The 27,880-nt window shown below is 51.7% G+C and overlaps 1 protein-coding gene and 3 long non-coding RNA genes across 12 annotated transcripts in view; 2 read left to right on the top strand and 2 right to left on the bottom strand.

Moving 5' to 3' along the window:
* Nucleotides 1–3,308: 3,308 nt before the first annotated feature.
* On the bottom strand, nucleotides 3,309–12,204 carry LOC144332741 (uncharacterized). The gene is made up of 2 exons (XR_013400791.1): nucleotides 11,735–12,204; nucleotides 3,309–7,305 (listed from the first exon to the last, which is right to left on the bottom strand). It is a non-coding gene; the product is annotated as an uncharacterized LOC144332741 (long non-coding RNA).
* CD9 (CD9 molecule) overlaps nucleotides 3,328–27,880 on the top strand; it is a 38,586-nt gene continuing 14,033 nt past the window's right edge. For 7 of the 9 annotated variants that reach the window (XM_077952856.1, XM_077952851.1, XM_077952853.1 and 4 more), the window contains exon 1: nucleotides 3,345–3,509. Coding sequence is in view for 7 of the 9 variants with exons in the window: in XM_077952851.1 (XP_077808977.1) it covers nucleotides 3,444–3,509 (66 nt within the window). In the remaining 2 variants the exon portion in view is untranslated. 9 annotated transcript variants of the gene reach the window in all.
* LOC144332740 (uncharacterized) lies at nucleotides 12,917–25,887 on the top strand. The gene is made up of 2 exons (XR_013400790.1): nucleotides 12,917–24,201; nucleotides 24,526–25,887. It is a non-coding gene; the product is annotated as an uncharacterized LOC144332740 (long non-coding RNA).
* LOC107000736 (uncharacterized) overlaps nucleotides 24,603–27,880 on the bottom strand; it is a 92,742-nt gene continuing 89,464 nt past the window's right edge. Inside the window, exon 6 of the long non-coding RNA XR_013400789.1 lies at nucleotides 24,603–27,847. This is a non-coding gene — a long non-coding RNA (uncharacterized LOC107000736). The remainder of the gene's footprint in view (nucleotides 27,848–27,880) is intronic.

The following is a 27,880-nucleotide window of genomic DNA, read 5'->3' on the forward strand; positions in this document are numbered from 1 at the left end:
AGGCAGGTTTGCCTGTGGCAGTTCCGAGCTTGATTTTTCCCTTTGGCTTATTGATTTTGGGGTCCCCATATTTATTTTCCTTTCACACTACTCTTATACAGGCGACGAGACTGAGGCCCAGAGAGGAGGCTGCCTGCCTAACAGAGACCAAGGAGTCAGAACCAAGAGTAGAACTCAGACCCCCTCACTTCAAGTCCAATGCTCTTATCACATAAAAAGGATGCCTTGATTATATGAATGTGGCACTGAACTATATAGGCTGATGCCAATTCTTTCTTCCGTGTAAACAATAATAGCAATGGGAGCAACAGGCAGCATTTCTGTGGCAGGTAGGTTCTAAGGCCTCCCTGTGGATTTCCTCTGCCAACACTCATGTTTACCCTAATAAGTTGTTTCTATTATAAACTTAAATATTTACTGAACTCTTCCCACCAGTACTTGTTAACTTGAAAGAAGGCAGAGATGAGATAAAACCCTTCTTTTCCTGAGACCTGTCTCCCAAGATAGATGGACGCAGGCCCAAAAGGGCAGAATGGAACATTGTCTGTTTTTTGACCTTCCCACCCTCCAGGGTGCTTCACACGCCTCCCCTGTGCTGGAATTGTCCTGGACACGGGTTAGGATGCATAAAGTCAAGCATCACCAAAATTCCTCTGCTTGTCCTCTTGGCATTAGGTGCAGTTTAGGCCCTGCCTCTCCTTCCTTGTCCTCCTTCCTCCCCATCTACCACTATCGGTAGTGTCCCCAGTGCAGCCAGCTGCCTGCTTCTGTGTCTTTGCATATACAGTTCCCTCTGCTCGGAATTCCCTCCTCCACTTTGACTACTGACTCCACCTTCCCAAGTCGTCAGCTGCTGCAATGTCCTCTGCTCTGGGAAGCCTCCCGGACTCAGATTGACTTACGGATATGCCCTGTGCCCCTACTTGTTACTAGCTTCTGCTGCTCTGCCTCTGATCTCTCCCTCCCCTTCCCGCCCTGACACCTCATGGGGTTTTACCCTGCCCTCTCCAGCCTTTATCCTATTGCCCCGCCTTCATTCACTTCTCTCACCTGAACTACTCCACAGCCTCCTAGCAGATTTGCACCTGGTCCTTAGCTCAACTTTCATCTCCCACTGCTCCCCTCATATTACCTAATTGCATCTCCCAAAATACAACATCTCCATTTTCTGGTTTTTTTTTTTTGTTCTTTTTTTTTGTTTTGTTTTGAGGCAGAGTGATGGAGTCTCGCTCTGTACCCCAGGCTGGAGTGCAGTGGCGCAGTCTCGGCTCACTGCAAGCTCTACCTCACGGGTTCACTCCATTCTCCTGCCTCAGCCTCCTGGGTAGCTGGGACTACAGGCACCCGCCACCGCGCCCGGCTAATTTTTTGTATTTTTAGTAGAGAGGGGGTTTCACCGTGTTAGCCAAGATGGTCTCGATCTCCTGATCTTGTGATCCGCCCGCCTCGGCCTCCCAAAGCGCTGGGATTACAGGCGTGAGCCACCACGCCCGGCCAACATCTCCATTTTCCATGCAATCCCCTAAAGCACTGAGCCAAGGACTTGAGATGCCAATAATGGTCCTGATCCTCAAGGGGCTTCCTACCTGCCCCTCCGGCCTTCCCCCACCCACCTACCTAAAACACAAGCAGAGAACCTCTGAAAACACAGCAGATCCAACCATTCCCCTGCTTGAACCCTTCGGTGGCCCCTAATGCTCAGAGTGCAAAGTCCAGGAGCACAAGGCTCCTTCTCACCTCCCCACAAACCTCCCGTGACAGCCCCTGTGCCAGCCTTTGCCCAGGATTCTCCCTTGGCGGCAACTTTCCCTGTGGTTCTGCAGCATCACTTCCCAGTCTGGGTCAGAGGCTTCTGCTTAGCCTCTCAGCCCCCAAGCCTCTCTCTGTAACTGCACCTGTCACCCTCAAACCATTGTCTGGCTGCCTGTCTCCTCCCACACTGGACCCTGAGCAGAAACAAGGGCTAATCCATTTTTTTCAGCTCCTACCCCTGATGAAACACCCTAAGAGATACTGAAAAATGTTTTTTAATCAATGAGACAAGTCTAATGATAATAAACAGGAAAATAACAGCAATGTGCTAACAGTGGCTGTTTCTGATGAGCAGAATTTTGAGTTCTGTTACTTTTACTTCTTGGTATTTCGGTTGTTTCTGTAATGACTATATCTTGCTTTTGCAATAATAAAGGACGCTAAAGGAAACTTCATTTTGAAAATAATACAAAGGGATTCTGGAACTTCAAAGGACGGGGACTCTCCTCGTCCACTCCGGAGAATCAGGAAAGGAGTGTTTAAAGACCCGCAGAATTCCTACAAGTGACGTGGGGAGGGCCAGCCAGCCAGCGCGCATGCCGGCCAGAGAGCGAGGTGGGCTCTGGGTCCGGGAGATGTCAGATCAGTGCTCTGCACAGGGCCTGGAAGGCAGGACGAGGCATTTCGACTTAGGTCCTTGAATCTGGAGAGCTACAGAAAGTTTGTGAGCTGAAGAGAAGCGCTCCGAGCTTGGCATCTGGAGCAGTCCAAGGCAGCAGCGAACACGTCCAAAGACGCAGGAGGGAGGGTGGGGGAGTAGAGAGAAAACAGAAGCCGTTTACAAACCCTTTTCCCCTTTAGGGCAACTAAACCTCAAGTGCAGGAAGCGCTTGGGGACTGCCCAGCCCTCAGCTATGTTATCATTCGGTGATAGGTACTTGCTAATGACTTCCAAAAGCCTCCCATCTGTCATCCCACCCAGACTGCGCGCTTCTAATTCCTCCTACCCCACATGCAGTGCCCAATGAAAAGTATGGCCAGCGAGCGAAGGCTTGCAAGGAGGCAGCCGAGGGCGAAATGAAGCCAGGCGGCTTCCCTTTAAATCCTCGCAAAGCAGAAGGGCCCCTCATTCCGGGACCAGGCCTTGGACAAGGGGCCTTTAGCCCGGACGACCCGGGGAGAGTCTCCCAAAGTAAAGAGCCGGGTCGGGCGCCCAGACCAAACCGGGGGAACCGGAAGGGCGAGGCCTCCACAGAAGTCCGCGGTAAAAGTGGCAGGGAGTGGCTGCCTGGAAAGACCCCAAGACGGCTGGAAGGAGGGGGGGGGTGGCGGGTGGGGGTTAGGGCGACTAGGCGGGGAAACAGGGAGAGGGTCGGGCTCCGACGGGCAGCTGGGGCCGAGACACGCCGGACCTGGGCGGGGGCAGGGGGCGGGGTGCGGCCCGGGCGGGGCCGACGGGGCGGGGCCGAAGGGGCGGGAGGCGTGGCCGGCGGGGGAGTGGGGGGCGGCTTTTCCCGGCACATGCGCACCGCAGCGGGTCGCGCGCCCTAAGGAGTGGCACTTTTTAAAAGTGCAGCCGGAGACCAGCCCACAGCCGCCTGTATCTGTGTCCAGCCCGGGTACCGCCTGTCCCAGCTGCACTCGCCCCTCAGTCCCGCACCCGTTCGACCCAGGCTAGGTTAGCCCTCACCATGCCGGTCAAAGGAGGCACCAAGTGCATCAAATACCTGCTGTTCGGATTTAACTTCATCTTCTGGGTGAGTGAGCGCGACTGCCGCACGCTCCACTCAGGGGCCACCTGTTCGCGGACCCCGGACACTGGCCGCGGGTGCTGGCAGCTGGCACTGCCCGCACCGGGCAGGCACCGGGCGGGAAGAGAGGGGGCCCTGCGGCTGCCAGCTGGCTCCAAGGCCGGGTCCAGAGCCGGGCGGGACGGCCGCGACGGGCGCATTCGGGTGGGGGCTCACCACCGCCCAGCGGGCGTGGGGAGCCGGGCCCTCCTGGGATGGGGCGTGCGGGCGGGTCCTGAGCCCTTTCCCTCGCCTAGGATTTGAGCTGGGCTGTGTGTCTGCTCCCAGCCCAAGCCCCTCCAAGTGCCAGAGGGGAAGGCAGGGAGAAGCGGAGCACCCCTCTTTGGGCCAGGGCCAAGGAGGACTGTGGTGAGCAGTGCGGCTCGTGACTGGGTGGGGTCTCCCAGGTAGTAGGGGGCACGAGGAAGGGAGGGTGCGGGCACGGCGAGAGCTCAGCCAAGAGCTGCTCTCACTTTTACACAGGAGCGGAAGGGGTGCCTTGGCTGCGGGTCCGGCCCCGGCACCCAGTCCCTGAGAGTCGGGGGCTCCTCCACCCTTGAGGAGGAACCTCGCAGGTCCCGGTTCCCTCAGACTTTGATTCTGAACCACCGTGAGAGCGCCAAACTCCCTGGCAGCTACTGAAAGACTAGCTTGTCTTGATTTCTTTCAAGGCTGATAAGTATCTTCACTGGAGAGAACTCTGGGAGCTGGGGAGAGGAGAGGAGAGGGCAGATACCTATCTGCGCCTCTAGTGGGATGAGTCCTGTGTGTGCATTTCCGGGAGAGATCAGGTGCCAGCCAGCTGCCCGCCCAGGACAGCCTTGGCCTTGCCCCCTCCCCTCCCCGCCAGCCCAGGCGGCCCACCCAAGGCCAGGCAGGGCGCAGAGCGGACGTTCATCCGGAGAGGCCAACGAGGCCAGGAGCTCCAGGGACACCCACTGCAGGCCACTCAGCCTCTACAAATGGGAAGACAGAGAGGTGACAGAAGCAAGGAATAGGAAACCTTTGTGTCCTTGTTTCTGTAGCCACATTCCCTACACACGCATGACAATACTTGCCCCTCTGCAGGCAGGAAGATAGTCTGTGTGCCACTCTCAAGATGGATGTAGAAACAGGTGCATGCCACCAGAGTCTTGTAACAGAAAAAGTGCGCTTGGCCAGGCACAGTGGCTCATGCCTGTAATCCCAGCACTTTGGGAGGCTGAGGCAGGAGGATTGCTTTCATCCAGGTTCAAGACCAGCCTGAGTAACATAGTGCATTAGACCCCATCTCTACAAAAAATAAACAATTAGCTGGGCGTGTTGGCATGCACCTGTGGTCCCAGCTACTCAGGAGGCTGAGATGAGAGGATCACTTGAACCTGGGAAGTCAAGGCTACAGTGAGTCATGATTGCACCACTGTACTTAGCCTGGGTGACACAGTGAGCCCGGTCTCAAAAAGAAAAAAAAAGAAAGTGTACTTATTCCCCTGGTCACTGAGGTCCCCACAAGCCTCCTTAGGGAAATCTCCTAAGATTTACTCCTCCCCAGAGCTGAAGGGGTGGTCGAACAGATTTTCCAGTTTGTAGAGATTGACCTCCACTAGTGCATCAGTCACCATAACACACGCCCTAGTGAGGACAACATGTAGGTGTGCTCCTGCCCAACCCTTGACTTGCTTTAAGAAGACCCTGCCGGCCGTGGGCACCCCTCTCCTCCTGTGTTGCTACCCACCCCAGCAACCAGCCAGCTGCCACGCTTAGCTTCTTCCTTTCACCAATCCCTGGCAGCAGAAAAGTATGTGGGAAGGCAGCTGGCCTCACCCACCCTTGACCTTTGGGAGTTTTCCTCTCCCCTCCCAGGTACAGTCTCTCCCTGCCTGTGTTGGTTCGTCCCCAGCTGTCTGCCTAGACTGCATCCAGGTTTGGGACTGCAGGGAAACACAGACGGCCACCGTGTGCCTCTCTACCCCCATCTGCCCCATGGCATATGCAGGAAGCTGATGCGAGGCTCCCACGGCCAGTAGTATCTACTCTGTCTGTGGCCTGCTGGCCTGCAATCTGTCCGTACTGTCCTCAGCTTGCCACCCTGCTCGTATTCAGAGCCCCCTACCCCTGGCCCCGGCCTAGGTGCAGCTGATGAGCTATGTAGTCTGAAACAGAAATCACTCGCACTGGAAATGTTTGGAATGACTTGAAGATCGTACATTCCAGCCCTCTTATCCATAGTGAGGCAGCAGAGGAAGAGAGATGGGGTGATTTACCCAGGATCACAGAGACAGAGCCAGTATTACAACTCCTGGGGCCCTTACTTCTGTCCTCTTCCATCTTCATCAGAAGCAGGAAGGTGGGCAGTAGCTATGCTTTCCTGAATTACTGCTCATTTGTCTGGTATCTGGGTCCCTATGGAGACGAAGCCCTCATCCCTAGGAGATGATGTAATGAAAAGGAAGACTGTGGTCGGTCCACTTGTGCAGAGTCTTAGTCTTTAGAGCCTTTCTTGTTCTAGCCCCATGATGTAGCCAAGAGCAGGACGCATTGTCCCCACTATACTGACGATCAGGAAACTATTTCCCAGGGAGGTTAGGTGACTTATCCAAGATGACGGGGCAGGGTGGTCTCAGAACTAGGTTACTTCACCCAACTGGGTTTGGCTGCTGAGCGGGAACGGGAGAAGGGTGGAATGAAGCTCCCAAAACTTTCTTAAGGAAAACTGTAACCCAAGGGAACTGCTTGGGTGATTATGTTGTCACCACATCCGTTTCTCTCTTGAGACCAGACATTTATAAACTTGGCATTTGGAACCTGATGTGGGCCTTGGAAAGCAGGAATTGTGAGGCCAGTGGCCAGCAGTGCTTCACACAGAGGATGCGGAGAGGGGGTGTCCAGCAGGCATCCAGAGAGAGGCCAGCCTCCGTGGAGTAGGATGGTTCTTGGGGGGCTGTGCCTCTTCCCTGGCCTGATCTCATCCCCGTGGATCACTGCCTGATGGCCCGTTCTGCACAGCCTGGCCTCCCCAGGTCTGGTGGCCACAGCCAACCAGCAAATCAGTTTGTTCTTCCAGCGCCTCCAGAACCAGCCCTCCTGGCTCTATTTTGGTGGTTTCTACGTTTCCTTCAGACCTCCCTGCCCCCCCCGCCCACCCCCCAAAAACCAGTTGAGAGGGAAAACGTCTTGCTGATGTCCATGCGGTAGACAATGCAAGTGTTTATCTCCAGCTGAAATGGGAGCCAGGGTTAGGGCCAGTCCAGTCTAACACTTGCATGTCTGCCCTCTTTCTGGTCAGACAAGGGGAGGAACTCCTTAGGGCAGAAGAGGGAAAGGTTTGGCTGTACTGAGAGAGCCCAGTCCCCTCCCCACCTCCCTCAGCCCCTTTGCTTACTGTCTCTCACCCCTCACTCCCTAATGGAAATAGCAGTGCGGGGCTGGGGGCTCTCTTTCCAAGACACCGTATCCCCTGGACCTAGTGGAGACAAGTGCGAAACACAGAGACCTAAACTGGGAATTCAAAGACCTGGATGTGAGTCCAGCTCTGTCCTCAACTCACTTTGAAACCTTGGGCTGGTCACTTCTGTGCTCTCAGCCTCAGTTTCCTCATCTGTAAAACAATGGCTTGGAACAGATGGTCTCAAAAGGTCCTTTCAGGCTCAGTCTATGAACCCAGCGCCCCTCCCCACACCACATGCAGCAATAGGACTTTCCCACACACCCAAAATAGGAACCAGTGTTGGGTACAATGCATGCTATGTTGGTGATGGTCACACTAAAAGCCCAGACTTCACCACTATGTAACAATACTACATTCGTGTCCCCTAAATCTATAAATAATAACATAATAAGCAAAATACAAGTCATGAATTGGAAATGGGAGATGGATACCAAGGCTTGTCCTCAGAAATTCAGCTTTTCTTGGCCTTTACCTCTGGAGCAAGAGCCCAGCTGTTGCTTCTCTTTCCTGTTACCGCTCAGTTCCCTCTCCTCACCCTGGCTGGGGTCTCTCTCTGAGGGAGTTCTGTGTTCATTGCCCATATACATTAGTACTTAGCCTAGTGGTCAAAGCACCAATCCTGGGTTACGTGTCTCATCACCAAATGGGACTGGTGACCACCCCACAGGGTTGCTGTGAGAGTTAAATGGGGAACGTGTGTAGCGCACTTAGCATAGTAGATTGCACTAGACGCGTCTTCCAATGGTAGCTCTTGTTACTCACTAGTGGAGAGTGGATTGGGGCCCTGGGGAGGGTGGGAGCAGTTCTCTAGTGTGGAAGTCTAAACCTCAAGTGTGGCCAAGAGGACCCTCGCCATCCACACACCGGCCTCCCTGCCTCTTCCTGTATCAGCGCCAGCTTTTGTCCTGTATATCAAAACCCCGACTCCATTTCATGGGTTGCTACTGCTCATTTGGCTACGGGGGGAGCCCCGCTTCTGAAAATAAAATCGCATGTCAGAGAAACCCTCAGGATCAGGATTCTGGATCTGGGCAGGGCTTGGACAAGTTGGGTGGCAGCGGCAAAAGCCCCTCCCCACGGTCTGCCTTTTCCCCCAGAAGCAAGTTGCTGGGACTGTTGCATAAAATGGCTCCCACCTCCAGTGCCCAGACAGCCTGCGCTGGGGCGAAGCTGGCAGGCTTGGGGAGAGGTGAGCTGAGGCCAGGTGTCTGCATCCTTTGCCCAGAATTTTGATGGTCTCTCCCCTGCACCCACAATGAGTGTGAACAACAAAGACCCGATCTTTTGATGATGGTAAGGATTCCTCTGCACATGCTCACACTCACGGTTTCTACCCCTTTCTTTTCAACGTGGCCCACAGCACCATTCCAGACCCTGCTCTATTGTGTTCGGAGGAAGCAGCTGCTGGCTCCGGCCTGAATTTGGGAGTGCTTTGATAAGCGGCGCTCCCCAGGGCCCTGCCAGTACTGACTCCAGATGAGCTCTCTGCGGCTGCTGGGCTCGCAGATCAGCCTTCTCACCCCTTACACACACGGGTCCTGTGTTTGTTTTGTCTGCTTTTTTTGTTTGTTTGTTTTTGTTTTCCCGTTCTGTTCCATTTTATAAGGAGGCGTAGCTTTTGGACTTGGTTGCAGGGTTGGGTTTGGAACTTAATAATACGTTGGATTTACAAAAGCGCCTTTTCTTCTTAAAGAACACGAACATTGGCCGGGCGCGGTGGCTCAAGCCTGTAATCCCAGCACTTTGGGAGGCCGAGACGGGCGGATCACGAGGTCAGGAGATCGAGACCATCCTGGCTAACACGGTGAAACCCCGTCTCTACTAAAAAAAATACAAAAAACTAGCCGGGCGAGGTGGCGGGCGCCTGTAGTCCCAGCTACTCGGGAGGCTGAGGCAGGAGAATGGCGTGAACCCAGGAGGCGGAGCTTGCAGTGAGCTGAGATCCGGCCACTGCACTCCAGCCTGGGCGACAGAGCGAGACTCCGTCTCAAAAAAAAAAAAACAAAAACAAAGAACACGAACATTGATGGTTCTTGCCTGGGTGTGGTTCTCACCTGGGTGAGCCTGGCTGTGAGGGTAGGGGGCCTGAGGTCACCCCAGCCACAGCTTCTGTGGTCCTACTGGCAGCATGTTCTAGACACACCTGTGTGTGTGGAGTTGGGGAAAGGAGAGTGGAGAAGTTTGAGGAAGCTGCATGTTTATGTTCTGTGTTGCTCCCTCCCCCAGGTTGGGGTCAGCGGGACTTTATTTGCATCTACCACAGGTCTTTTCAGCCAAAGCCTTGCAGAAACAGGCTTTACCCCGTACATACAGAAGAGCAACAACTTCGTTGTTAAGAGTCTGAAAATCTGGGTGAGAGCTCGTCAGACCCTTGGCCTCAGAGAGCGGGAAAAATCCTTTGCAACTAGGAAGAAAATTCAGAAGACGAAAAAAGTGGGCGGGGGGGGCTGGGGATCGGGGGCTGGTCTTTCTACATTTCTTTCTTTCTTTTTTTTTTTTTTTTTTTTTTTTTTTTGGGAGACAGTTCTCACTCTGTCACCCGGGCTGGAGTGCAGTGTTAACAGTCATGGTTCACTGCAACCTCAACCTCCCAGCTCAGGCGATCCTCACACCTCAGCCTTCTGAGCTCCTGAGTAGCTGGGACTACAGGAATGTGCCACCACACCCACCTAACTTTTTAATTTTTTTGTAGACACAGGATCTCACTATGTTGCCCAGGCTGGTCTCAAACTCCTAGGCTCAAGCGATCCACCCGCCTTGGCCTCCCAAAATGCTAGGATTACAGGAATGAGCCACTGTGCCTGGCCTACATTTCTTAAATTTATGTTTTAAGGCCTGACTGCAGATTACTTGCCTGTTTTATTCCACAGAAAAAGTCATGCTGGTCCAGGGACATTCTCATTTTCCATCAAGCAATGGCATGCAGCCGTGGAAAGCAACATCCTGTCCCCAGATGAGATAATTTTTTTTGAGATAATTTTTTTTTTTTTTTTTTTGAGACGGAGTCTCACGCTGTTGCCCAGGCTGGAGTGCAGTGGCGCGATCTCGGCTCACTGCAAGCTCCGCCTCCCGGGTTCCCGCCATTCTCCTGCCTCAGCCTCCTGAGTAGCTGGGACTACAGGCGCCCGCCACCGCGCCCGGCTAATTTTTTGTATTTTTAGTAGAGACGGGGTTTCACTGTGGTCTCGATCTCCTGACCTTGTGATCCGCCCGCCTCGGCCTCCCAAAGTGCTGGGATTACAGGCTTGAGCCACCGCGCCCGGCCCTTGAGATAATTTTATAATAATTATATCTATCTGGTAATTTCCTTCCCCCCACCCCTCCAAAAATACTTAGTTGTGGATAGTTTTTAAATACTATATCCTGTCATCCTAGACTAGTACATCTTAACCTTTTTAGGGAAATTCCTTTTTAGGGAATTCCTTGGAATCTGTACGACCTGCCTCCAGAAAAATGTTATGTTTGTTTCTGGAGGCCCACAGACATCTTTTTTTTTTTTTTAATTCTTTTTCTCTGTTGCCCAGGCCAGAGTATAGTGGCACCATCATAGCTCACTGCAGCCTCAAACTCCTGGGCTTTACACAATCCCGGCCTCAGCCTCTCAAGTAGCTGGGGCTACAGTACACACCACTATACCCGGCTAATTTTTTTGTAGAGAGAGGGTCTCTCTCTGTCGCCCAAGCTGGTCTTGAACTCCTGGTCTCAAGCCTCGGACTCCCAAAGCACTGGGATCATAAATGTGAAACACCACGCCCAGCCTGAACTCTTGCTATAAACTCTCCGTATTGGTTTTTCTCCCTCAGTTTCCAGACAACCCCTGCTCTGTCCTGAGTCCCGTATTTCGGCCATAAGAAGCAGGTTGCCTCACCGTTTCCTGGGGGCTGCAATGGGGGCATAACAGGGGACTTTGTGGAAGGCATGAGAAACCCTAAATTCCCTGGTAATCCAGTGCAGCTCAGATGGGACAACTGGCCTCCCACCCATCCCTCTGACTCTCAGCTTAATCATTGCCCAAGGAGTGGTTTTCACTCTCGGTTAGTTTAATGAGTGCTCTGTATTTCCAGTCCACACAAAAAATGCAACTTTATGATCTTCCAGCCAGGTTAGGCCTCTTCGCTTAGCTTTTCCCATAGCTTGGTGCTTCGTCTTTGTTCAGGAAGCGTGGCGGTCCGTCTCTCTTCTCCTTCCCTCCGAGTGCAGATGGAAAGGCTTGTCTTCTGAGGACTTTAAGAAAGGAGGCATGTCTCAGGAGGGATCAACTGGGGAGCTAGACTCCCGAGGAGTTGAGAAGCAGCCTGGTTGAGTAACTGGGAAAGGCAAAGCAGTCTGACTTGGAAAAGGGCCTGGATTAATGTGATTCCAGAGAAGGTCCCTGTGGAGAGAAGTTTGGGGACTACTGACTTGGAGAAAAATCAGAAACCAGGGTCTTCAGGGCCCTTCCTGTTCAATCCTTTTGCCAGGCATTGTGCCCGCGGGAAGAAATGGTGGCTCTTGTGAGCTCTGTTAGAGAAGTAACCCTTCAGGCCAGGCGCGGTGGCTCATGCCTGTAATCCCAATACTTTGGGAGGCCGCGGCAGGTGGATCACCTGAGGTCTGGAGTTTGAGACCAGCCTGGCCAACATGGAGAAACCCTGTCTCTACTAAAAATACAAAATTAGCCAGGCGTGGGGGCGTGCGCCTATAGTCCCAGCTACTGGGGAGGCTGAGGCAGGAGAATCGCTTGAACCCAGGAGGTGGAAGTTGCGGTGAGTTGAGATTGTGCCACTGCACTCCAACCTGGGTGACAAGAGCGAAATTCCATCTCAAAAAAAAAAAAGAAGAAAGAAAAGAAAAGAAACCCTTCAGAGCTTACCCAATGCACATCCAAGTTTCCAGTGAATACCGCTGGGCAGACTAAGCAGCTGGTGGCTCCTGCCAAGCCCCCACCTCGGAACCGAGCTTCACAGCTTCAGGTGCCAGTCCCTTGCTGACACTCCTAGTCTGAGCTGTGTGTTATTATCCAAGTGCAGAAACAACACAACACATGGGCATAGGAGAAGATCCTTGACCGAGGCTAAAAATACCATAATAAGGCAGTTTTATTAATTATGAATTTATTAATTCAAAACCTATTCTAAGATTTTAGGGGTTTTTTTTTGTTTGTTTGTTTTTTGTTTGTTTTTTTTTTGAGATGTAGTTTCTCTCTGTCACGCAGGCTGGAGTGCAGTGGCGCAATCTCGGCTCACTGCAAGCTCCGCCTCCCGGGTTCACGCCATTCTCCTGCCTCAGCCTCCCGAGTAGCTGGGACTACAGGCGCCTGCCACTGCGCCCAGCTAGTTTTTTGTGTTTTTAGTAGAGACGGGGTTTCACCGTGTTAGCCAGGATGGTCTTGATCTCCTGACCTCATGATCCGCCTGCCTAGACCTCCCAAAGTGCTGGGATTACAGGCGTGAGTCACCGCACCCAGCCTGTTTTGTTTTTTGAGATGGAGTTCGCTCTTGTCACCCAGGCTGGAGTGTAATGGCGCCATCTCAGCTCACCACAACCTCCGCCTCCTGGGTTCAAGCAATTCTCCTGCCTCAGCCTCCTGAGTAGCTGGGATTACAGGTGCCCACCACCACACCTAGCTACTTTTGTATTTTTGGTAGAGACAGGGTTTCTCCATGTTGATCAGGCTGGTCTTGAACTCCTGACCTCAGGTGATCCGCCCGCCTCGGCCTCCCAAAGTGCTGGGATTACAGGTGTGTAGTTTAATTTATTTTAAATCTAAGTTGATTGAGTCTATAGTATAATAATATAGTGTACTGATTTATTAAAACTCTAGATGAAAAGATCAGCAAAATCATAGTATTTGTGAACTCATCCTTGCTTTTTTTGTCGTTTGTTTGTTTGTTTTGAGACAGAGTCTTGCTCTGTCATCCAGGCTGGAGTGCAGTGGCGTGATCTTGGCTCACTGCAACCTCCGCCTCCCAGGTTCAAGTGATTCTCCTGCCTCAGCCTCCCGAGTAGCTGGGACTACAGGCATGAACCACCACGCCCGGCTAATTTTTGTATTTTTAGTAGAGACAGGGTTTCACCATGTTGGCCAGGCTGGTCTCGAACTCCTCACCTCAGGTGATCCACCCACCTCTGCCTCCCAAAGTGCTGGGATTACAGGACTTTGTGAGCCACCGCACCAGGCTCATCGTAGCTTTTCAAGTCAATAGAAGTCTGGTGTTTGAATCCACGTCACGTCTTCCCTTCTAGGTGGGCAGTTGTGGTGCACTAGTGTGCATACACACCCCAGATTCATGCCCAACTCCATTGGATGTTTTCCGGGTGGGGAGTCATCCATACCTCCCTCAGCAGCCCCATTCTTAGAGACAGGAGGCCCTTCCCACTAAGACATATTCCTCCTGCTCTCCATGGTGCAATGTAAACATCTTCTTTCTCGCGATGTGGGGCTGTGGATTTAAGTTTATTACTGTTAAGCTCAGATGTTTTAAAGCTTCCTGTCTACAAGCCTGAGAAAATCTCTACATACTCTCCTTTCCTCCACTCTAGTCAAAGTGTAGCCCTGGCTCCCTAAGACATACAACCCTTTAGAGACCCAGACTGCTAATTTTTTCCTTTTCTTTTTTTTTTTTTTTTTTTTGAGACGGGGTCTCGTTCTGTTGCGCAGGCTGGATGGAGTGCAGTGGCACAATCTCAGCTCACTGCAACCTCTGCCTCCTGGGTTCAAGCGATTCTCCAGGCTCAATCTCTCGAGTAGCTGGGATTACAGGCATGTACCACCATGCCTAGTTAATTTTTGTATTTTTAGTAGAGATGGGGTTTCGCCACGTTGACCAGACTGGTCTCAAACTGCTGACCTCAGGTGATATGCCCACCTCGGCCTTCCAAAGTGCTGGAATTACAGGCCTGAGCCGCTGCGCCCAGCTGGGACTGCTCATTTCAAATAGAAATGAGATTCTTTTCCAGGATGAGGAGGGACACTTTGGCCTTCTTTGTCATGGAAAGCTGTCACTCTCCTCTAGGACTCTGGGGTGTGTCTTGAGAGCTCGTGCTCAGGGCTATAACACAGAGGCCTGTGCTGATGTCATCTTGTTCCTCTGCCCTTTGCTGAGGATGGTTCTGGGGAAGGGCAGAGGCTCCGGGTCCCACTCTGGGGCTGTTTCCACGGGGTTTGGAAGGACCATGGCCACTGAACGGGCTGCGGCCCCGTCTATGGACACAATGCCAATAGGCAGCTGCAACAGTGCAGCCAGCGGGAGAGGAGGGTGTGCGAGTTGCCCTGGAGAATCCTTTCCCAGAGCGCTGCCTCTGTCCACGCTGACTATATGACCAGTAGAACCAAGGGTGTGGCTGAAGCTCTCAGGCCAAAGGCCAGGGAGAGGAAGCACCGGCTGTTTTTTTAGACTCTGTTCGTTGAGCGCCCACTCCCCCCACCGCCCCCGAGTGAGGCCAGGTGTAGGTGGCACCTCCAGCCCAGGTGGCCACTGCAGCTGCCTTGCTATCGGGGAGGAGGCAGGCATCTGCAAGCTGCCTTCCTTCCTGTGCAGATGGACTCCCTTGGGGCCTTTAAAGATGGAAAACACCACTTTGAAATGGGATTAGATATGAATAGGGGGGAGAATGGGCAAAAGGGAAAAATTCTGGCTTCAGAATAGAAGAAATGGATCAAAAACACAAACAGCTTAGCAAAGTAATTAAGAATGTGGGCTCTGCAGTCAGACCATCGTGGGTTCAAGTTCTAACTCTGCCACTTACATTCTGGGTTCAAGTTCTAACTCTGCCACTTACATTCTGGGTTCAAGTTCTAACTCTGCCACTTACTTGCCCTGTGATCTCAGTTGAGGAGCTTAACTTTTGTGCCCCAGTTTTTTTCATCTAAAAAATAGAAGATAATATTACCTACTTGGCGGGCCTATTGTGAAAATTAAATAGTTCCAGGGAAGTACTTAGGGTGGGGTGTGGAACATAGATAGCAAATATTTGAGTGTTTGCTGCTAGTAATTAGATGACCTCATATGAAGAAGGAGCTCCTGGCAGAGGGGTAGGGCAGGTGATAAGTTAGACAAGAGTTTGGGGATCTTGGCCTCCCTTGCTGGCTTGGGGCTTGGAAGATCCCATGTTGGAAAAGGAGGGCCGTTCCACCAAGCGGGGCCGAAAGTGCTTTTAACCCACCCTGCCACTCCAGGCACCACATGGCATGGCTTGAAAACTGTCAAGGAAGGAGCATCTCCCACCACTCAGGGCCACGCACGCACATGGTGGCCAACTCTGCAGATGGAATGAGAGCAAGCTGTTGCAAGTGGCTAGAGTGTGTCAGCAAGTGTGTGTGCAGTCATCGCCAGACAGCTCGGCGAGGCGTACACAATGGAAAACAAATGTGTGGTATTCTGGAATTTAAAGCAAAACATCCAAAACAATCTCCCACATCAGATGATTTTGGTTAAGATCAGAATGCCTGCTTTCAGCGGAAAAGGGATTTATGGGCTGGCCAGCGTATGCTACGCGTCTGGCAAGCAGGCAATGGAAACTTGAAATGGGATTTCTTGTTTAGAAAGAGGTTACCTTGGGCCGGGGCCTCCCTCCCAATCAGCCCCAACATCCTAACGCTGAAGCTTCTCCTCTCCAGGGCAGAGGAAGGGCTCCAGATTTCTAAATGATGCTGACTTTGTCCTTGAAAAGAGGGAAGATTTCTCAACTCTTGAACTTGTTCAGACCAGGTAGCTGCCTAATTTCCAGAAAGGTATGCTGAGAAAAAGCTTACGGAGTTCCTCATCCTCTGCCACACCCTGGAGAGGGGACCAAGCTGTCTCCCTTCTATCAGGGAGGAGACAGGCCAGCAAGTAACTGATCTCTGCATGGCATGTGCTGTGCACGGAACAGAGCGAGAGTGCTGACAGCTGGGTCACTCATGCCTGCTCTGTGACCATGGGCAAGTCGCTTTACCTCTCGGAGTCTGTTTCTTCATCTTTCACAGGGATGATACTAACTAGCTTTCAGGCTCTAAAGCAGCCCACTAAGAATCAGAAGGAGCAACAGGGCCTTATAATGTAATTCTAGCCTCCTCCCTGGGGAAACTCTCATGCATTGCATTACTGTTGCTCCCATAGGGAATGTTCTCCTGTAAAGTAATGCCCCGTACCAGCGTGAGGCCAGGCTCGAACATTTACACACAACTGAGCCAGGCATAGCAAGGTGGTGGCACCCCCAGGCTGTAACTGTCTAGGGTCACCTTCCCCCTTCCACCCAGGAGCCCCCCAGCTGCATTAGCACCCTTGGAAAGGGAGGCCACAGAGTCAGTAGGCAGGCTAAGCATGCGCTTAGGACACCAACAATGCAGGTAGCTCACGGAATCCAGGGAAATGGGCACTTTTTTGAGCTTTATCTTACAAGTTCAACTTTTTTTATGTTGAATTGTATGGGTTGTGGGGTAGGGACCGTAATCTTCCAAGTGTCCAGAGCACTAAATGGCCACAGAAGGCAGAAGTTGGCCTCCCCAGGGACCTGGCTTGTCATGAAATGTTGGGTTTAAGTGTGTGGGTGGACCCCTCTCCCCAGCCTGCTCTTATGGTGTAAAAGAGCGACATATAATAGCAGGGGCCATTTATGACCCAGGGACATTGCTGGGGTTGCGGGGAGTGGGCCAGGAGCAGGCAGGGAGTTGTCGTGATAGAGACGCCGATTCCCGTGGGGAGACAGCAAATTAGTGACTCTCCTTAAGCCTCACTTTCCTTATCTGTGTAATGAAGGTAATAATACAACCAGCGTCTTATGCTTGTTACTGGGACTAATGGGATATGTAATGGAAAGCTGTTATATGGGCCTGGCTCACAGGCAGAGCTCCTGTGTTAGCTTCTGCTGCTGTTGCTATAGTTGCTGTTACTGGTACCCCTCCTTAACATTTTTCACAGATTGAGGTTGTCTAAATGTTCATATTCATCCATATTTTCTCACTTCAGTTCATGAAACCACATCACACAAGATGACTCAAAGCTGAAATCTACCTCCCTTCTTTCTCCCTCTCAAACACGAATTGGAGGACGTATCTTTCCATCTGTCTATAAAACACTCATTTCTGAGACGTCCCCAGTTTGGGGAAGACGGAGAAAGAGGAGAATCCGTTTTGCACTTTGCTGGAAACGCCTGTAAGAATGCCCCATTGGCAGAGACTCGCTTTGTGGAGCTCAACTTGGAAATTGATTTACAGTGGAAATTGAAGGAAAATCTACTTCATATCCACACCAAGAAGGGTGGCCTCAATGCTTCTCCTTCAGTTCACTCCTTGTGCGTCCCAAAAGGAAGTTGATTCTTCACATGTAGAGTTTTCTGGACACCTAGAACACCCACACCCAGAAACCAGGTCCCAGAGAGATGCAGAGCCACAGTCACCATTGCTTGTGTAGACACCGGGCATAGGAAGTGGAAGGAAGGTAGCACCTGAGGGTGCAGCTTCCCAGGGACCACCACCTCTCCCAGCCTCAGTGGAGGGAGACAAGAACAAACCCAAGGGAGAAGCTACTGGTCGGCATCTTCCCTCCCTCCCTCTTGGCCCTCCCCTAGGCCAGGGTCAACACCCTGAATCGAAAGCGTTTGTTGTCAGGCTGCAGCAGGCAGGGAAACCCTGTCACCAGGTTAAGGTTTAAGTCAGAGCATTTTGCCAAATTCAATATGTCCAAGCCTCCCACTTGTCCCCCAAGAAGATTTCTCAGGGATTGGCATCTTTCCCAGTCACCCCCCGGCCAGTGAGGAAGCACCACACATTGAGAAGAGCATAGCTTTGAGTTGTGTATATGGAGCTGGTTCCGTTTGAGCTCTGCCTCTTCTTGGCTGTGTCTTTTTGAGTGAGTTGCTTAAAATCTCTGAGCCTGATTCATCCATAAAATGAGGGCGATGAGAGGATTCAGTGAGAGACAGTACATAAACCACCTCCTGTAATGTGGCGGGCGCGTGGGTCCTTGTACATAGTAACTCCTACTGTGAAATTGCTACTATGGTGTTCTTTATTTTCCCTAAGCTAGATAAACCTAGACTTGACCATCAGCCTCTTTTTTTTTTTTTTTTGAGATGGGGGTTTCACTTTGTCACCCAGGCTGGAGTACAGTGGTGCCATCTCAGCTCTCTGCAGCCTCGACCTCCTGGATTTAAGCCATCCTCCTGCCTCAGCCACCCCCCCCACACACCCCCCCCCCGCCCAAGTAGCTGGAACTACAGTCGTGTGCCACCATGCCCAGCTAATTTTTTGTATTTTTTAGTAGAAATGGGATTTGACCGTATTGCCCAGGCTGGTCTCCAGTTCCTGAGCTCAATCAATCCACCCCCCTCAGCCTCCCAAAGTGCTAGGATTACAGGCCTGACCATCAGCCTCTGAGTGTATTCTTTGGAAAACAAATGTTTTTCTAGAGTTCTGGAAGGTTTGAGGAGAAGTCCAGTGTCATGCATAACAGTGGGCTGGCCTAGGGAGCAGAATTCAGCAGGGAGGATTCAGCGGGGAGGATTCAGCAGAATTCAGCGGGGAGGATCTTACCACGAGTGCCCGGCTGCAGGCTGTGGGAGCCTCTCACGGGCCCACTGAGTCATCAGGGCCTGCCTGTTACCAGAGGAGAGTTCACCCAGGCAGAGCCTGGGTGAACTGGGAGCTAAATGCAGGTTCCAACTGGAGCCCTTTACCATGACTTCCTGGCCCAGTAGTTTCAGCACAGAGCTGTCCAGCCACTATCTCCCCTTTCTTAACTCTTCCTGCCTTCCCACCTCCCTGTATCCTTACCCTTAATGGTCACCATGCCGCGGTTCCAAGGCGACCCCAGGTGCGCTCCCCGTGGCTTCACAGTGCTGGTTAGAGCATTTGAGCCTCCACTCTCCAGATGGGAGTGTAAAGCAGCAGGGTCCAGTCCTGCTCCCTCGTTGGGCTGGGCGGTGAGCTCTCCCTTACACACGAGAAGTGCCTCCAGCTCAGAGGAAGCTCACACCTCCCATCCACGCCTCAGGCTTTTCGGCACTGGCATTTAGAAAGCTATTATCTGGGTTCAGAACCCCCAGAGAGAGCTTTTCTCTGTCCTTCCTGATTGTTGGTGTGTAAACGAAGGCCTAGAGTAGTGGTTCGTAAACTTGAGCCTGATGAGAGTCACCTGGGGAGGTGCTGGAAAACAGAGTGCAGGCCCAGTCCCACCCGTTTCACTGAGTGGGTCTAGGAGGGAACTGTGAATTTGCCTGTCTGGGTTCCTGGGTCATCCTGCTGCTGGTCTGGGGTCACTTTGAGAGCTGCTGGACTGGCATAGAGAAGAGTTTCCTGGGTTGCCTTTGAGGATAAGAATTTCTGAAGATTTGAGCACTGCCTTCAGACAGGAGCTCGGTAGAAGTCCCAAGAGCAGAGTTGTCTAAAGAGGAGAGATGGCCCCCCAGGATGTGCCTGACCAACCAGTCATACATGCAAAAGGGAACTCAGGTTCTCTAGGGCTGTGATCTCTGCGGCTTTTCAACTTAGCTGTAGTAAAACTAAAGTTAGTAATATGCCCTGTTGTCATGTAGAAATTCCACCATGAACTGTCACAGTAGTTTACTTGTGATGCTTAAGGAGAGCAAGTCGCAGCGGTTTTTCCTGCTGATTACAGCGGAGTTCGGTTTTCTTGTTGCTGGTGTTTACTGTGTGGTGGGGCTGGATAAGGGAGCACCCCAAGGCCTCTAGTCCTGCCCAAGTGGCTTTGCCATTCCAAAGACAACAGCCCCAGCCTTCATTTGGAGGTGGGGGAGGAGGACACAGGGTTGGAGGAGGTTGTGGGCATCGGGATCCTGTTTGTTCTTGCTGGGACTGCCTGGCCCGCCTTCCTGAGGAGTGAATCAGCCCATCCAAGGCTTGGCATGCAGTAGTGAGCCAAGGTTGCCATGGAGATGGGCGAGGCCCAGAGCCCACAGGTCTGGGTGGCCTGACTTGTTTTTAAATGTTGAAGTCTGTGCGAACACAGAGGGCTATCTCCACTTCTGTGGCTTTCTTAAAGCGTGACTGGTATTTTGGGGTCTGGAAAACTGCTACTGGGGGAAGCTTGCATCCCCAATATTTGGTGTGTTACTTACTTCCTGGGTGCCATGGACAACTATGACTAATGGTCTCCCAAGTTGAGTAGATTACAAAAACAAAAACCAGGGCTGACAAGCATCTGACTGAAGGAGGGTAATAAAGAGGCCAAGGTTTTCTTTCCTGCCCAACCCAGGAAAATCCGCTCCCTCTCTGTTATCTGCTGCTGTAATAACTCCTTTCAGAAGGGTTAATTTGCCCACGGAAGCAGTTTGTGATCCGAGGAAGGGCAGAAGCCTAAAATCTGAGCCAACAGTTTCCCTTAAGCCTTCCTTCCCCACTTTTCTTTGGCCATTCCCATCCAGTCTTAGTGGAGCTCTGGATGGCAGTTTGCGGGTGTGAAGCGGATAAATTTATCCATTTTCCTCCACTACCCAGCGCTCACACAGACTCCCACAGAAACCAGAAAACAGAACCCCAGTGTCCTAAATTCCCCCGCTGCCACCCAGCCGCCTTCTCCGATCACAGGAGGACACAACAGCCGTCCACAGAAGGCCCATGAATTGCCCCACTGTCACCTCACGTCTTTCTCAAGGTTTATTATTATTGTCATTTTTTTTTCCCTATGGAATCCAGCTGGCTGTAACACTTCACAGTTTTCAGAATGTTTTACATGCATCACTTTATTTAATCCTCGCCCTCAACCTGTGTTGAAGGCAGGACAGGTATCATCGTGTATTTTTTGGCAAATGAAGACTGTAACGTTCAGAGAAGCTGAGGAAAGTGTGTAGTGTCAGAGCACTCCTAGGTAGCAGTGCCAGAATTAGAGCCCAAGTTTATATCCGTCACCGTCCAGTCATTCTCAACAGAGGTGTGCAGTAGAATCCCGGGGAGCACAAAGAGTCCCCTGGGATTGCTGAGGCAGGTGCATGTTTAGAAATCCCCCAGGTAGGCCGGGCGCCATGGCTCACACCTGTAATCCCAGTGCTTTGGGAGGCCAAGGTGGGTGGATTGCTTGAGCTCAGGAGTTCGAGACCAACCTGAGCAACATGGTGAAACCCTGTCTCTACAAAAAAAGTATGAAAAAAAAAAAAAATTAGCCATGTATGGTGGCTTCCACCTGTGTTCCCAGCTATTTGAGAGACTGAAGTAGGAGGATCGCTTGAGTCCGGGAAGCAGAGGTTGCAGTGAGCCAAGATTGTGCCACTGTACTCCAGCCCGGGTGACAGATTGAGACCTGTCTCAAAATAAAGTATTTCCCCAGATAATTCTGATGCCCACCCCATATAGAACCAGGCCCTAGGTGGTACAGCTGTGCAGGTAACAGCTCACTATTCTTTCTATTAAGCCACCTGTCCCTTGCTGAAAATTGTGTATCATTTTGACCATGGGCTCAGCAGAGTAACCAAGTAGCCACTGCTTTTCCAGGAGGACAATGGGAAGTTGGGAAGAAAGTTATCCCTCCTTCCTGGACTCCATCCACTCACCACTGCCCACCTCCAACCCCTCCCAAAGTGGTAGATGTGGCCACCTCAAGACTGAGGCAGTCCTCAGCGAGAAACCACCGTGAACAATGATCTGCTCCCCATTTTCTGGGCTTTCCAAGACAGCTGAATAGAGGAAGCGTAACAAATATTGTATCCTTTTTAAAAAATGGGCTGGGTACAGTGGCTCATGCTTGTAATCCCAGCACTTTGAGAGGCCAAGGTGGGTGGATCTGCTGAGCCCAGGAGTTCGAGACCAGCCTGGACAACATGGGGAAACTTCATCTCTAGAAATAATTTTAAAAATTAGCCGGGCATGGTAGTGCACACGTGTAGTCTCAGCAACTCAGGAGGCTGAGGTGGGAGGATCACCTGAGCCTAGAGAGGTCGAGGCTACAGTGAGCCATGGTCACACCACTGCACTCCAGCCTGGGTGGCAGAGTGAGACCCTGTCTCAAAAAAAAAACAAAGAGTATGGCCAGTCAGGTCATATTACAGAAGAGGGGACCTGGAGGAAAAGGGGGCCCATGCCAAGAGCACCCAGTTTGTTTGCCTACAAAGGATTCTTCTTTCAAGTAGGATTTGTCCCATAGGCAAACTTGGCTTCTCCCACCTGGGGAAGTGGTATGCAGTACGCCCTCCCCCTCACTGAAACCACCTTCTTCATTCAACCCACTGCTCTTTTCCTCTTCCTCTGGCTTACCTTCCCCTTTTCAGCACACTTACTTCAAGAATTTCCTTCAGGAAGCCAGGCTGTACATACAAACCTCCCCAGGTTCTAACTGGAACTGGTTTTGCACACTTGGCATAGGTTCCCCAGAGCAGCCAGGTGCCCCTAAGCTCCATTACACTTCGATGTTTTTTGTTTAATCCTCCTTTGAAATTGGAAATGTTTCCTTCGACTCCAGGTGTGTGTTTCGGTGTAAGATTTCTGAACCTGTCCCTGCAGCAAGATTTTGCAGTGTGAGTCACTGAAATTCTCATCTTTGCGTGGGAGCCTTTGGTGAATTGTGCTTTCAGTGGTGAGTGGGTGTGGCAAGGGATGACCAGGACAGTGTTGGACTGGACTCCTTTGAGGGATAGGGGTGCTGGCAGAATTGCAGATAAAGACTGAGGACAGCAATGCATGGGTTATTTGTTGTTGTTGTTGTTGTTTTTGGAAACGGAGTCTTGCTCTGTCACCCAGCTCAGAGTGCAATGGCTCGATCTCGGCTCACTGCAACCTCTGGCTCCCGGGTTCAAGTGATTCTCCTGCCTCAGCCTCCAAGTAGCTGGAATTACAGGCACACACTGTCACACACAGCTAATTTTTGTATTTTTAGTAGAGACGGGGTTTCACCATGTTGGCCAGGCTGGTCTCGAACTCCTGACCTCAAGCAATCCGCCCGCCTTGGCCTCCCAAAGTGCTGGGATTACAGGCATGAGCCACTGCACCCAGCCTGCATGGGCTTTTTATAAACTTGGTTTTCAAAAGTCTGTATAAGGATTTGCCCATAAGTCACATTGGGACATGTTTCACCAACAGAGAAATCATTGTCATTCCCCAAATATTCCCCAACCAACCTTCATGGGTCTTCCTTAGTATTTTCTCTGGGCAAATAATTGTTCTTTGTGGTTTCGTTTATTTTTATTTTATTTTATTTTATTTTTGAGACAGAGTCTCACTCTGTCACCCAGGCTGGAGTACAGTGGCGTGATCTTGGCTCATTGTAAGCTCTGCCTCCCGGGTTCACGCCATTCTCCTGCCTCAGTCTTCCAAGTAGCTGGGACTACAGGCACCCGCCACCACGCCTGGCTAATTTTTTGTATTCTTATTAGAGACGGGGTTTCACCGTGTTAGCCAAGATGGTCTCGATCTCCTGACCTCAGGCGATCCGCCCGCCTCGGCCTCCCAAAGTGTTGGGATTACAGGCGTGAGCCACCGTGCCCGGCCTCTTTGTGGTTTCTGACTCTTATGAGACATTAGAAGATGGATCTGGATAAAAGGCCTGGTGGGAAAGGAATCTGGTCCAAATGAAGAGGATACAGGAGAGGAGATCTGGGTGGGTTTCAGATAATTTTTCACTGAAGTAGTCATTCATTCATGGAGTAATTATTTACTAACGACCATCCGTCCAAAGCATGTATGGGGCAGAGGAGATAAAAGAATGACTCAGAGGTCCCCTGGACCTCAGGGAGCTTGTGCTCTGCTGAGACAGGAGGCAAGCCCCAGATAGAGGAAGAGCAGAGAGTGCGAAGCGCGGATGCTGGAGAGGACAGGACGGAGGCGACACTGGCCTGCCCATGTGCTTGGCTTGCTCAGGGATTGCATTTGCCTTTTGCTTGGAGGAGTGGGGGAAAATGGGTGGGGAAGCAGCAGGCTTGGCTTAGGTGACCACGATAGCATTCCAGGAGGAGGAGGGACTTGTACTAGCAGAGGCACAATGCATGAGGCTTAACTCAGGAAACTTGGAGAGGTTCATCTAAGGAGCAGACAAGGAGGAGGCAGGGTTCAGTGGTGTCAGCTGCTGCGGGATCCCGAAACATGAGGATTCAGCAAAAGTCTTAAGACTTGCGGCCTCTTTCGGGTTGGGAGAGAGGCGGTGATGAGCCAGTGAGAACTCGGAGGTAGTTAAGCCGCCCGCTCAGGGGTGAAAGGAAAGCAGAGAGCACCCTGAAGGAGCTGCGAGGTTGAAGAAAAAGAGGGTTCTATTTTTGGTTTTGTTCTGTTTGGATTTTGAGGTTAGGGAGACCTGCCTGTGTCTTCGCAAAGCTCAAAAAAGTGGCAGAGTGGCCGGGCGCGGTGGCTCAAGCCTTTAATCCCAGCACTTTGGGAGGCCGAGACGGGCGGATCACGAGGTCAGGAGATCGAGACCATCCTGGCTAACATGGTGAAACCCCGTCTCTACTAAAAAATAACAAAAAACTAGCCGGGCGATGTGGCGGACGCCTGTAGTCCCAGCTACTCGGGAGGCTGAGGCAGGAGAATGGCGTGAACCTGGGAGGCGGAGCTTGCAGTGAGCTGAGATCCGGCCACTGCACTCCAGCCTGGGCGACAAAGCAAGACTCCGTCTCAAAAAAAAAAAAAAAAAAAAAAAAAAAAAAAAGTGGCAGAGGCAGACCTGCACGGTCAGGAGAGAAGTTAATTAATGGAGCAGGTTCTTGAAGGAGACAGGAAGCTTGGAAAGAGAGACGCCTCCGCTTCTTTATTGTTTTATACACTTTGCTTTAGAATAATTTCAGATCTACAGAAAAGTGGCAGAGATAGTGCAGCCAATTCGCTCACCCTCCTCCCCAGTGTCCCCCATTGTACTGTCTCATATTACCGTGTTTCATTTGTCACAACTAGGAAACCACCCTTAGTGCACTCTGTTAACTGAGCTCCGGACTTACTCGGATTTCACTAGTTTTTCATGTAACGTCCTGTTTCTATTCCAGGGTCCTATCCAGGACACCACAGGACAGTTGTCATGCCTCCTCAGTCTTCTCTGGGCTGTGACGGTTTCTGTCGTTCCTTGTTTTCCATGACCTTGACAGTTTGGAGAAGTACTGGGCAAGTATTTTGTAGACTGGGCTCAGTTGAGGTTTGGCTCATGTGTTCTCAGGGCCTAGCACCAGTGAAGAAATGAAGAAATTTCCAGTAAAACAATGGGAAAAAGTGACCCTTTTCCTCTCGGCCCTCTCAAAGGGATGGAACGGTTTTTTGGCCAGATAGCAAAGGAGCTTTTCCCAGCAAAACCAGAATGTTTCCATTTGGCTTTTCTTGGAAACAAAAGAGGAAACCATGGGCAGGGCCGCGGGCTGGGAGTGGAAGCTCTGGGCCCTCTCCTGCATCCCCGCCCGACCAGCGGGGGATACTGCAGGTTGCCATCCTCTCTCCACAGCCCTGGGAACAGGGCCCTGTCTCTCTGAGCATCCGCGTCAAACCTGCTGTGCTCCCGCGATGGTGGGCTGGAGTGGGGCAGCCATCGAGGAGATTGCGTGGTCAGCATGCCGCCACATGTCTGTTAATTAACCTGGGAGGAAGCCGTCGACCCCTTGGCCTCCCGGACCCCTATATTCTCATTTATGGAGTCCCTGAATAATTGACTTGGCGCCGTCTTTTAAGGGTTAAAGCTGTCTTTGTTTCTTGCCGCTGGCCCCTCCCATTTAGTTTCTCCTGTTATTAAAGTAGCTGAAGCTAGGCGCAGTGGCTCACACCTGTAATCCCAGTGCTTTGGGAGGCTGAGGCAGGAGGATTGCTTGAGGCCAGGAATTTGAGACCAGCCTGAGAAACATAGTGAGACCCCTGGCTCTACAAAAAAAAAAAAAGGTTTAAAATATTAGCCAGGATTAGGGGCATGCACCTGTAATCCCAGCTACTCAGGAGGCTGAGGTGGGAGGATGGCTTGAGCCCAGGAGTCCAAGGCTACAGTGAGCTATGATTGCACCACTATACTCCAGCCTGGGTGACAGAGCAAGACCCTGTCTCAAAAACTAAAGCAGCTGGGGTGAAAGCCAGATGGGGGGAGGGGGAGCCCCTCTATGCCACACCAGAAAGTGAGGTCTCCTGGAAAGTACTTTAGAGCGCCTTAGCGCTGCCTGACAACCGTGAAAGCCATTATTGGGTGGCACTGATTATATAAGTTTTGTGACCCTGTGACCCCAAGCCATTGTGACTCAGCCAACTGGAGCAATTTCTCCAACAGCGTTACAGAAAATGGGGCAGCTAATGGTTCACACAGCATCTCCTCCAGCCAGTTAACTCAGTCATTCTATCAGAAAAGGCAGCAGGGTTCACTCCTGATTTTCGTGAGCCAAGTGCTCCCAGTCATGCCCCTGGCCCTCCCTTTTCTCTGGGTTACTTGAACCTTTCTCCTCTCTTACTGTGAGTTGTTAAGCCTATGAGACCGAGACCTATGACAGCTTTTCCCCTTTTTCCAGAGCCAGCTGCTCTTCCTTCCTGGTTGTAGTGAAATGTTGTAGCTTTGACAACCAAGCAACGTGATGTAAGGTTTAAGGTAGGGTCCGAATGCAGGGGACTCCCGACTCCCGGCTTGGCCTGGCCCTTGGCCAAGATAAGACCTGAGAGCTTCCTTTTCACTCCTGGTTCCAGTTCTCCAGCCCAGCATCCTTCTTACCACCTGTGCACAGAGACCAGGTCAATGACTCAACTTAACCTATTGACTCAGGGTCCTTGACATTGGGGCTTTCTATAAGACGGAAGGGGCCTTACCCCTGGAGCTTCCACTGGGGTACCCTGTCATCATCCGAGCATGGAACATTCCCAGAGAGATGTAGCTCCTGCCCGTGAGAGGCTGCTGTGCAGAGCGTAGCTGTACCTCATCTTACAGCGTAGTTCCTTGGCAGGCCTGGGATTGTTTTCATTCTTTTCTGCAACTCACTTAGGAGTTTTCCCAGCAGATAAGGGGTGGGGTCATAACTTCACTCATCAGGGAAGGTAAGATGACTTGGAGATAATTGCTTGATAAGCACAAGCCTAGAGCAAAAAGGACAGTAATGAGCACTGTCTCACTATCTCCCTGTGCGGCAAGAGCATCACAAGACCAGGGCGAGAGGGGAGGACCAGGAATGACAAACAGGTTGTGGCTAAATGTGGACCAAAATTGAGCTCCGTGGACCAAAATTGAGCTCCGTGGACCAAAATTGAGCTCCAGCCTACAGTTTTCAGGTTAACACTTTCATGTCCAGAAGGTGGCCAGCAGCCTCGGTCTTCCATTCCCAGGGCTCTGACTGGGCCTCCATGGGGTTGGGATGGAAGGAGGGAAGGTATCACCTTTATACTTTTAATGCTCAGGGACTCGGGGACCCAGGCCAGGACTTGCCACCTACAGAGTCAAGACCCACCCAGTGTGTGTGTGTGTAGTCCCTTGTGTATGTAGATTCAAGCCACATAACTCTTCTAGCCCAGAATGCTCCCAGCAGGGCCCGCCTCCCCACCTAAGCTGACTGCAGTGCTCCTGGCGGTCGGGGAGCCCACAGTCTGAATGCGAGTACCCTGTTTGGTCCAGGACAGTGGAGACTCACGCTTCTCCCCAGCCAAGCAGTGATCTGCTTGCTGCCTTTGGATTAGGCCAGGAGACCCTCCCTCACTGGCCTGTCTTTTATTAAGAAGGAAAACCGGACCCATGTTTGAACTCAGAGCTCTCAAGTTCATTTTAACACTAAAGTTCCTGTGCCTGTGTGCGTTTTTATCCTCTGCCTTGTCCAGCCGCGGGGCACGTGGCGTTGTACGGTCCTTACCAGTGTTTGGAGCTGCCTGCCCTAAGGTGGGGCTGAGAGGCTGAGAAGATGCTGAGCGACAGTCCACAGGCTGGGGAGTGCAGGGCTGCTGGGGCTTCGCGCTGGTAAAGTGAGGTTGTTCTCCCGGAGCCCATTTGGTACCTTCCTCTTCAGATGCACTTCTGATATTAACTCCTTTATTCTTTAGCCATACCTAAAAGGCAGGGAAGGGCCGCATCTTACAGTC

This window comes from Macaca mulatta, chromosome 11 (assembly GCF_049350105.2).
Source record: "Macaca mulatta isolate MMU2019108-1 chromosome 11, T2T-MMU8v2.0, whole genome shotgun sequence".
Lineage (NCBI taxonomy): Eukaryota > Metazoa > Chordata > Mammalia > Primates > Cercopithecidae > Macaca > Macaca mulatta.